General features: G+C 46.6%; 1 protein-coding gene across 2 annotated transcripts in view; it reads right to left on the bottom strand.

The window, feature by feature from the left end:
* Window positions 1-11,562, bottom strand: part of ATP2C1 (ATPase secretory pathway Ca2+ transporting 1) — a 100,687-nt gene that overhangs the window by 69,830 nt on the left and 19,295 nt on the right. The window contains exon 1 of one of the 2 annotated variants that reach the window (XM_019536773.1): window positions 11,477-11,562. The exons of the other annotated variant lie outside the window; for it this stretch is intronic. Coding sequence (XP_019392318.1) covers window positions 11,477-11,482 — 6 coding nt within the window. The 5' untranslated portion in view covers window positions 11,483-11,562. The remainder of the gene's footprint in view (window positions 1-11,476) is intronic. 2 annotated transcript variants of the gene reach the window in all.

The raw sequence follows: 11,562 nt of genomic DNA, 5'->3' as shown, positions 1-11,562 counted from the left end.
GGAAGAGAGTCAGGCTGCCAGTCTGCAGAAGGGGTTGGGGAGCAGGGAAGGAGCACTTAAACTGTTTGTTTACTCCGTAATTATTAGGGGTGCATTGATAAAGATCTTCTTGGCTGATTCCCATAGCCAATTATTTATCAGGCATAAAACCAGCCAACACCAATCCAATAACCAATTTCCAGGAATGCAGCTTGTTATATGGAGGGCAGCATCCTGCAGGTAAGTCTGTGGAGGGGAAGGGTTGCAGATCAAGGCCCCCACAGTGAGGGAGGGAGTGGGGCAGAGGCAGGCGGGTGAATGGGACCTCAGGGCTGGGGCAAGAATTGGAACCGAGCTGCAGGCAGCTCATCCAGGGGATGCTCAATGCTTAAAAACAGCAGTGGGGGCGCTTGAACTAAAGGTCATTGAACAAGCTTTAGTTCAAGCACTGCCGCCACCTTTTTTAAATGCCGGGATGCTTTTAACTGGAGCAGAGACCAGCAGGGTGAAGGCAGTGGCAGGCTGCCCGCTGTGGGCTGGGGCTCTTCGCCCTGCTGCCTTTGTCCCAGGAGCCACACACTGCACCATGTCCTCTGCTCATCTAGCAGTGGGAGGCACAGCTTACTGCTGCCAGTGTCACCAGACAGGTAGGAGATGCAACACAGCCAGCATGCAGCTCCTGGGGTAAAGGCAACAGGGCAAAGAGCCCCAAGCCCACAGCAGGCAGCCCACCTCCGCCTTTGTCCCGCTCTGGTTAAAAGCATCCCGGCACTTTAAAATGGTGACAGTGGCACTTGAACTAAAGCTCATTTGATGAGCTTTAGTTCAAGCACCCCCATCACCATTTTTCAAGTGCTAGGATGCTGATCCTCTGGATGAGCTGCTCACAGCTCCATCCCACTCCCCACCTCAAGCCCTGGGGTCGCATTCACCACCGTGTCCCAGCCCCAATCCCTCTCCTCACCACAGGGGGCCTTGAGCTGCACCCTTCCCCACTCCCCTTCCCCTCTACAGACTTACCTGCAAGGTACTGCTCTCCACGTTGCCCAGCTGCATTCCTAGCCATGTACATGCATGCGGCTGTGTACATGGCACATGGTGTTTGGGGGCCCAGGCCAGAATGTATATTATATTTATCAGTAAATTATCGGCTACTCCAGCCAAAAAGGCCAATAGCCAATAAATGTTAATTTTCCTTCAATCAATGCCTGGGAGGGGTGGGACTTGCGGCTCCCCTCAGCCAGAAGTGTGGGGGGACCTGCAATGGGACCCACTTTCCTCCTCCTTCAAAGTGGCAGCCCTGGCCATGATATGGCTGTGAAATTGGGGGTCCCAGATATATTACAGCCATGTAATCAGCCACCGGGGCCAGTGAATTTGGTAGGTCCCCATTTATACTGTAGCCTTTCCAAATTGTTTTAAAAATAAGCAGCCTAGTAAACTCCGTGTTCAAGCACATTCAATCTCTATGCCACACTATATAAAGGTTTTTATTTTTTATTTGGGGGGAGGGAGGGACAGAGGGGAAGGAATAGAACCCACCCCCCCCAAAAAAAAAAAAAAGATTAGAAGATCAAAATGCAGACAAGCATGGTTACAGGAGACAAAAAGCAGCTTGTCCTGCTAAACCAAGATAGGACTGCAACGTGGTGACTGCAAACAATACTGAACAACACAATCCTGCAGAAACAGAAGAACAGCTATTAAAACAAAATGCAGTCCGGGAGGGGTAAATGAAGCTTCCACAGAGACAGCTGTGGAAAAGATGCTTCCCATAGGAAAGAAAAGCCAGTGGGCTTGAATCCATTTCTTTAAACGTCACTTTGAAATATTCACATCAACAAGTGAAGGCTTTTTGATGCTAGGAGTATTAGATTCCAATTTCAATCCCCAGATGAAAGGAAGTTTCTAGCAGAAGTTAAAAAGGAAGATGATGAGAATATCAAGTTTCCTGTTTCATTTATCAGAAAGCGTATTTATTGTCAACAAGCACGCACAGAAAAGGACCATGGAAGGAGCTGTAACAATAGTTTAGACTAGCTGTTCCAGACTGGGTAGCAACTGTTCATTAACAGCTTCACTCAGGTATCTATGCCTTTTCTTGGCATGTCACATCAACAAATTAACTGAAAACACAACAATGCATGAACTTAAAAATGGAACCTCTCATGCTGAAAAAATCCCCATGAAAAAAGTAGAAGATTAGCAGCAACAGGTTTTCTGAACAGTTTAAATTTGCAGGCCCACTACTAGATGCGGCAAAGTGACAAAGAAAAAAAGATGAAAGAATCCCTGCTAATGCTGATCCAGAAGCATCACTCAAATATGAAGTGGGTCTGAAAAGCAACAAGCACTCATGGAGGGGAAAAAAATATGTTCTCTCTCTCAAAAACCACAAAAATATCACAGCTGAGCTGCTGAAATCAACCCAGAATTGTAAGGGAGGAACAGAGATATTTATCATTCTCTCAGTGCCATGCAGCCTCAGAGAAAGTACTAATACACTTAGCACACTGGAGAAATACATAAGGCTTATTCATGAGTTCTGTAATTACTTGACTGACAAAGAATGGACATACCACCTTCCTAATGTTATCCATCAGACTAGATGAATATGGAAACACCATTTTCAGACCTATACTGATGGGTGCACCTAGAATGTGAACTCTGATTAAACAGCATACACTTTACACGGAGTCTAGGGAAAAGCAGAGGACATACACAACTCCAAGTGATCTGAAATTTGACAGGGCACAGGCCATTAGCCTCAGTTAGATCAACCTAAAGTTCAGACAAAACAGACCTAGTCAGAGAAAGACAAGAATCAAATAGGATTTTAAGAACACTACAGAATCTTTCCATCACGTCATCTCTGCGACTGAATACTGGGCTCTTCAATCTCCAGCTGAGCCACTACCATTAGGGTAATTTTGGGCACAAACCTTCCTCATCTTATGGGAGGGAGGGGGGAAAAAGGGAACTATTTGGAAAGCACTTTGAGAACTGTTGTGTAGTGCTAGGCAAGATGTAGGTATTAGTGTACCTAGTCGCGTTCCCCTCCTCTCCCCCATCCCTCGATTGTTAGTCCCTCACTCGGGCGCTTTGTATTTCCATCTCAGCTTTGTCATCTTTTTCCTGGATTCCCCATCCAAAACATTTACTTGTCTTGGCAGGTCTCAAATACAGAAATTATAGTTCAGTCCAATCTCAAAGCAGAAAGCTTAGACATGACTAATAAAACATAGCTCAGGGTTCTCTCCAACAGACTTGTGTATCCGGTTTTTAAAACAAGCAAACTATTTGTTTGCCAAAATTGTCATTGTTTGTTCCATAAAAGAACAGCAAAAAAAAATTATGAGGCTGCATTCCTTGCCAGCCAGCCAACTGGGCCAGCTTCAGTCCAAGGTATTTAACACGTCCAGATAAATTTGGTCAATAACATTTTGTATTTACCAGCTGGCTGAGTGAGAAAAACTGTGCAGTTTAAGGATGGTTTCAGAAAAAGTGGTAAAGCCTAACTAGCTCAAATGTTGGACACTCAGTTTGTTTTGCCTTCTGCACACACAGAATTGTAAGCAGAGGTGCACCAATACATTGATCTGATATCAAATCAGCAACAATATAAAGAAGATTGTCTGTATCGGAAATTAAGAGCCTGAAGAGGCAACTAGCAGGTGCAGCCCAGCTCTGATGAGCAGCCATGTTAAGATTCAGGCAAGCAGAGCTAAAGGAAGCATTCTCCTGCCTGCCACTGAAGAAACAACATCTCCCAGTGGAGCTGCTGCTCCAGTAACACCAGGAGACAAGGGCAAGAGCTGATGGGGATGGTATTCCTGGACAAGACCTAAAACTGCATGCTGCCGGGGATGAGCGGCCAAGTGGAGCAGTTTGTAGTAGAACAGCCCCCCAGAAATGCCAGGCCAGTTACCACCAGAGTAGGGTTGCCTAAACCCCAGCCCTCACCTTCAGGTGGGTCAGTTAACATGGGAGGTCATTGGGGGCCAGGCACAGCTGCAGCCACCTGAGCCTATGTGGGGTGCAAGACACCAGAGAGTAAAGAGTGGGGTCAGACATGGCTGTGGCCACCTGAGCCTGTGGGGTATGTGTGACCCCAGGCCCCAGCGTAGGGATGCAGAGTATAGGCCTCAGTGGAGGCAGAGGTGTAGAGCAGGCTGCAGTGGGACACTTGACAGCCTGCACCAGAGCGGCAGTTGGGAGGTCTGGATAGCCTAGCAAGGGGTATGAAGTCTAGTGAACAGGCAAGGCACCCAGAGACTAAGAGCCCCAACTGTGCATGTGTATGAGGGAAGGAGCCCAGCGTGAGTGAGGGAGCCCAAGGAGAGAGGCCAGAGTTAGGGACCGAGATACAGTGGCAACATGTGAATGCTGAGAGGGATGTGTAGTGAGGACCTATGAACAGGGCGCCTAAGATGAGGCCCTCAGAAGAAAGAAAGCAAAGTGGGTCCCAGTAAGCAGGGGGCTCAAGGCTAGGCCCTGCTAACATGGGGGCCAGGTTAGGTCCAGGTAAGCCTTCGGGCACCTGAGGCCACAAGTTGGCCAGAGGCTGATTGGGTGGAGCGGCTGAGGAAGTGCCACAAGTAAGCAACGGGGCAAGTCAGGAGCCTCTAATTCAGAGCAGTTGGGTGAGCAACCCAGTGAAGGACTAGAGGAAGAGTCACTCCAGTGTTCTGCAAACCACCCAGCATTCGCTCGGATGAGGGTCACAGGAGAGGCCAAAGAAGTCATGCACTTGCTGGCTGAAGAGTGCAGGGAAATAAGCCCAGGACCCTTCAGGTGAGGGCAGGGTGAGTGTGGCCCTGGGAAAAAGGAGGGGCAGTATGACAGTGGCCCCACAAAGGGGCAGCATGAGAGAGACCGTGTGAGAGGCAGTGGAGTGGGAGAGGCCTCAGTGGGAGGAGGCGGTATGTGTGTGGACCGTAATAGGACAGAAAGCACGAGGCCCAACTAGGATGAGCTTTGCCCGGCCTCAGGCCAAAGCAGAGTTCATACCAAGCCTCAGAGATGTGCTTAACAGCTGAAGTATAGGGGTGGTTGGAGCTGCATACATAGGTCCAGGAGACCAGGGCATTTGAAGGGCAGCCTCCCACCTAATTAACACTTTAATTATGTGTCATCAAGGCATGGCAGGCAGCATGCCCAGAGGCAGATGAGGAGACTAGCACTGTGGCTAGTCAGGAAGTTCCCACTTTGCTACAGACTGATATGGCCAATAACAGGCCCATGCATGCGCAGCATGTAGGCGGCAAGAAGTGCAGCCCAGCAGCTTGAAGAGCAGCATCCAGCTAATGAGTCTGTTGTGGCAGAAGTGGAGGGGGGAAGGGAAGACGCACAGGGCCCCTGCAGTGAAGGGAGTGGGGCTGGGGCAAGCACTGCCCAGCTGGGGCAAGGCAGGGTGCAGGATGGAGTCGCAGCTCATCCAGGGGCTGTAGGGAGAGGGGGGAGCGGCTCTCACCTCTGCATGCTGCTTGTCTGGGAGCCGCTCATCTGGCGCTCGCCACTTGTCTAGGAGATCATGGGGGAGTATGTGCCCCTGGATCTGCACAGGGCAGGTGGGTAGGGCCAGGCCTGTCCTGGGCTGCACTCAGAGCAGGCAGTGGCAGCACTGGGAGCAGGGCTGCTGGGAGGGACTGCAGCCACTCCACAATTCACCATAGCCCTCACAAAGGCCCTGTTGCCAGCACCTCCGTTGTCCACCTCAGGCACAGCCCTGGCCCTACTCACCCCACACAGACTGGGGGACACATGCCTCCCCCAGTATCTTTCCGGACAAGTGGTAGGAGCAGCCAGATGAGTGGGTAAGCAGATCCCAGGAATGTGGCGCAAGCCACCCCTGCGCAACCCCCAGGATGAGCCGTGGCTCTGTCCAGTACCCGTGCTGCTTTGGCAGCACTTGCCTCAGCCCCTGCTCCAGCTCCAGCCCCACTCCCTCCATCACTGTGGGAGGGGCCTTGATCTGCCCCCCAATGCCCCTTCCCTCTCCCCATCCACCACTCCAGACTTACCAGCTGGATGCAGCTGCATCGGAAATTGGCATCAGCTGATATGCCTCCTTAAAAATCGGCTATCGGTATCAGCCCTAAAAATCTCTATCGGTAAGTGGTGCACCCCTAATTGTAAGGTTTTTGTTTTGGACAGAGTATAACTTTTACAAGCAGTGAATCTGCTATGGCACATATTTCAAGAAATTAGGTGTTCATACTTTCCCTCCACATTCCCCCAATTAAATGAAACAAAACCCAAAAAACCACAAAATTTTCTTCCTGAGCCAAGTAAGGAAAATTATATGACAAAGCTCCTCTTTAGCTGCTACTAACAAGGTAACATTCGAGTATCTGGAGCTTCTTCCCAAACTAGACAACTGGTCAAATTACATGCAAGAGAAAAGCCATAATCAAGGTCTACCAGGGGCATCATTCTGTAAATCCTAGCTGATGAGACTGTTGGTCTTTTCTCCCCCACTTCCTATGTTGTGTTGTTGCGTACCCAACTAGGGAGCTTTACTGTGTAAGCCTTAGCAAAGCAAAAAAGGTTGAGACATTCTCTTACATGTACATTTTACACATATTTTTCTGTATAAATGAATGTCTTGCTACTGCAAATGCATAGTGGCTAGAGCCAGTACTAGCAGAACTATATTTTCACTCTCAAGGGGACTACAGGAAACTATTGCTTTAATGCCAAAAAGCCACAACTTCCCAGTCCCTAAAACAGAGATGAAGGCCTCTAAAAACATTGTTGTTTGTTTGTTTGTTTTAATTACTGCTATTATCATTCTGCAAAGTAAACTCTGGTTTAACTGTAGTTGCAATCCTGGTGCATTAATTAATTATCTCTTGGAAGGACCATGAAAGACTCTCACGTGATATGACCAGTAGAGTTATTAGTAAAATAGCTACTATAAAAAGTGAACAGATGAAGAGAAAGACTGCTCAACAAAGGAAACATGAGTGGAGAGGAAAAGAAGGAGAAAAGACAACACCAATTATGTAAACAACAGATTACATAAACTGGATATGTACTTGTAAAGAGAATTACTTTTCACAGAAAAAGCAAAGCTAAAAAAAGCTAACTCAAAGAGTAGTGTTTTGTTACAGAACACCGATTCAATGAACCCAATCATGAATACTGAAATGTTGCTCATGTCTGCTGGATCTAGCTTCATTTTTTAAAACCAAGAAGGAACTATACCTGAAACATCCTTCACCCATATATATTATGCAATAATAATACTAAAAAACTGCACTTAAATTAAAATTCAATTTAAAAAAAAAAAATGATGAAACAGCTGATAAAATTAGGCTGGCACCTACAAAAACATATGCCTCTAAAATATACCAAGAAAGCTATGATATAGAGCCAAGCTGTCAGATACTACTGAATTTGCACTGAGGAAAACACCCGGGATTGCTACCTCTCAAATCTCAACAAGGACACTGCTCCAGAGACACAGATCACACATTTGAAATAGCCACCAGGACACCACGTGAAGAACTGCTGTACAGAAGAAAAACACCCCCATGAATCACATCATTGGTTATGACATACCACCCCTCCCTCAAACCCATACGGAAAATCCACAAACAACTGCAACCCTTACTAGGAGGAGACTCAATTCTTAAAAAGATCTTCCCAGAACCACCTATCCTAGCCTTCAAACAAGCACCAAACCTCGCTAACCTCATCATCAGAAGCAAAATTCCCATGGCCCAGAACATACCGAATGAATCCAGACTATGCCATGACAAGAAATGCAAAGCCTACCAACATTTCCCCCACCCCACAACAAAACAATCAGCATTCCTCTATCTTCAGCTGCACCTCCAGAAATGTAGTATCTCTCATCCAATGCACCAAATGCCCTGATGGAAAATACATAGGCGAGACCAAACAACTGCGCACCAGAAGGAACGCACACCAAAAATCTATTAAAGACAAAAATACCCAGTTACCTGTGGGGGCACATTTCTCACAAGAAAACCACTCTCCCTCCCAATCTCTCAGTTCTAATCTTCAAAAAGGAACTTACAAAACACTTTTCACAGGTGAGCCTATGAACTTCACTTCATCAACCTCCTAGATACAAAAAAGCATGGACTAAATATAGACATTGGATTTATGGCACACTATAACCCGCCTGACATCTGATTCTCCAGGTACCGCCCCACTATTTACCTACTACTTTCATCCCCCTTCCCCACCACCTCCCAGCCTGAGTCAGTGGGTGAGAGACAATTTCTGTCTTCACTGACTGCTTTTCTTGCATGCATACCAGCAGATGCTTCCTCAGCCAGACAAAGGGGTTTTAAACTTGAAAGCTTGCTAAGAAAATTTTTTCCAGCTATTTAAGCTGGTCTAATAAAAGATATCAGATTCACCCAAAGAACCTTGTCTGCCTATGTCCTTAGACCAGGGGCAACTATTTCAGGCAGAAGGCCACTTACCGAGTTTTGGCAAGCCATCGAGGGCTGTATGACAGGCAGCCGGGGCAGATTCATATTAATTTTCTAAAATTTTGTAGGGGCCCCCTGGCTGGATGGAAGGGCCTGCCAGGCCACATTTTGCCCACCCCTGCCTTAGACCAACACAGCTATGACCCATACCCGTCTCTAAAACTATAATTTTAAGGTGCTACATAGTCCTGCCTTTGACCCAGTTAAAAAAAAAAATATGTAACCTTCTGAAACAACCCTCTTTTTGACTCAGTGTTGCTACATTGCCTGTACTTCAATTTTTCCTCCCTGAAGCAGGTTTCACCAGTATTCAAAAAAGTTATGGCCATAAATAGGGTTGTCATCCTAATTATGAATCTGTTACCTAAACTGCTCATGAGACATTTTTGCTACATCAGCAAAATAGATTTGGAGTTTAAACAACTGACTTCAAAAGAGAAATCGGATTTAATGTCAGGGGGAAAAATGCATCAACATAGCAAGTGTTATTAAATTTAACAACACTGCATCTGTTCCTTTTGCAAGTCTTTTTCCAAAAGTCACTTCTCATTTTATAAAGCTGCTTTTTTCAACACAGGTAAGCTTGGTGCTCATTTAAACACGCAGCTCTTTTCCTCCCTGTGTGATGACTAAGAACCCACTGATGTTCAAAAAAGTTGGAAAAAACTATACCCATATTTTGAACAAAACTAGGAAAATAATAGGCTTTTACACCGGTTATTGGTTTTTGACACATGAGAGTTAGGTCAGATGAATGTGTTTTTCTATTTCAGTAATATTTTCATCTTTTCTTTTTACAGTTTTTTGAAAGGGCTGCACTCTAACATTCTCATCCGTTTCCTTGCAATAAGTGTTTGAAATGTGAGCCCTCTGACTTTCTGCTACTGCAAGCTAACCCAGCTCCCAAAGGAAACTCAGCATCTCTCATGAGGTGTTCCCTAGGATACATTTCCTTCTGTTCCACAACAGTTTGCTAGTCTTTGGTTACACCACTCCTCAGAAGATTCAGTTTTAAAAAGCTCAAAATTTAGCAAATTAAGTTTTAGAGCTGCAAACTCTGCAAAACATTCAGGTTTTGAAGAACCAAACTAAAGCAGATCTATGCAAGTTAAAAAAAATGACTCAAAGTCCCTTTAAGAAAACCCCACAATTTTTTTTCTTTCCCCCTTCTATTAGTATTTTTTAAATAGTTTTCTTCCCTAGTTGTTCTGTGAAAGATTGACACCAATGAAACTGACCCAAGGAAATGCAGCATCCTGAAGCACCATGAGATCCTTTTGAGGATAATGGACAGTATTAGCACTATTAGGTATGCAAACACCTATACGCAATTCGCAAGATGAATACAGAGATTTCAAATAAGAATCCTCAGTGTCAAAAATATCCTGACCTGTTGTGGTCTTTCCAAGTTCTCTGAACAAAGAATTGCTTGATTATTTTTCTGTAGCTTAAGAATGAGTGAAAGCTGAGAGACAGCATTTTCTGAGGGGTGCCTTGAAACTAAGGAGGTGGAGAAACAATGATCTGCAGTAATCAAGGGATGACTACACTCCACATATTTGGTGGTGAAGCTGTCAATACCTTCCTGCAGACTAACACAAGGGCTGTCATCAGGAGCAATCAAAATGGTCAGGTTCTCAAAAACACCCTTTCCTAGTTACATTGCTAAATGGGGAAATGGGTAGGGGCTACAGGGTTCACAGTACGTAAAGGAGGGCTAAACAGCTTTAAAAGCAACAACAAAAAAAGTCACTGGACTTTTAGTTAGGCACCAGTCCGTCTCAGGAAGCAACAGAATTGCTCCGCGACATCAGCTAGCAGAACCTAAACCTTGCTCAAAAGATAAAGCCAAGCTGGAGTGACTTCTCGAGGGCACAAAAGCCTGGGCAGTGTACACAGAGACACCGGGTTGCCCACACACCAGTGTTTCCCTCTTAGCCTTGCTGGTTTAATCCAAAGGAAAGGCAGGTAACCAGTATGTTTTGACCCAGCTTGGCTGCAGGAACTCCTCCTGGAGGAAGAGAGAGCATCCATCTATCAGGGCTCCACTCCTAGACTGGCTACCACCAGGGGTTAAAGAAGCCAGCCTACCCTATCATGGAGTGGCTTTGTGTCGCTGCCCTACAGCATCCATTACAGAGAGAAAGAGGGGAAGGGCAGGGTAACAAAGCAAACTACAAGTTTCACCTTTATGTACGACTGACATACTCGGAAAAATCCGAGATGCAAATACTGTTTTTCCATGTTCGGAAACTATGACTCGTCTCATTCAATCGAGAAAGAGGCATAAGTCAACAAGCTTCAGTAATAAGGCACCATACTGCGAGTGAAGTAAAACGGAACATGAGAAGACTCTATTTACACAACTCCAAAAAACCAAAACACTCCCAAAACCAAAAACAACCACTTGCGTGCAATAACCAAAACCGAAACACTCCCCAAACCAAAACATTCAATACCATCAGACCAGCACAAAGATGAAACCATGATGATCCAAAGAGGCACTAGCACAAAAACACAAAGCAGTCACTAGCACAAAGGAGTGGTTCTAAGATAAGTCCAACTGGTTCCTGTTGGAGGAAGAAAGGGGCTTGCTCATTTCGGTGGCTGGGCGCACATAGGTGACTGCTGGCCTCCTGCCTGGAGAGTACCCGGTGCATTGCAAGGGCTGGAGTGATGCTGTGGCCCTGAAGGAACAGGAAAGAGGCCAGACCTGTCATGGGGAAGATCTTTGGGTGGCCCCTAGAAGGCAGGTGGCCCAGTGCAGAGAGAAGTCCAGCGCCCACCGCAGTTCCTGCCTCTGTCATTCGTAGGCACCTTATCAGCAGTGGCCTGGTGGAAAGCCTGGCCCCACAGGCAAGCACAAGTGCTGGGGACACAGACACGCACACGTGGGGCACAATAACGCCCAGGGATCATTGCAGGACACGGACAGGGACACCCCCCCGGACCAACAACGCCCAAGTGCCATCGCAGGACACACACTTCCCCAGACGGACTCGCACATACGCAGCCCTGCGCGTTACCTTCATTTTCCATCGAAGCCGCGCTCAGGTTGACGCTGTTACGAAGTCTTCAGCGCCAGGGGCGGCGGCGGCGGCGGCGCTGGGGG

The sequence above is a fragment of the Crocodylus porosus genome, unplaced genomic scaffold (assembly GCF_001723895.1).
Source record: "Crocodylus porosus isolate Cpor-Errol unplaced genomic scaffold, CroPor_comp1, whole genome shotgun sequence".
Taxonomy (NCBI): Eukaryota; Metazoa; Chordata; order Crocodylia; family Crocodylidae; genus Crocodylus; species Crocodylus porosus.
This window is presented reverse-complemented; position numbering and strand designations above follow the sequence as displayed.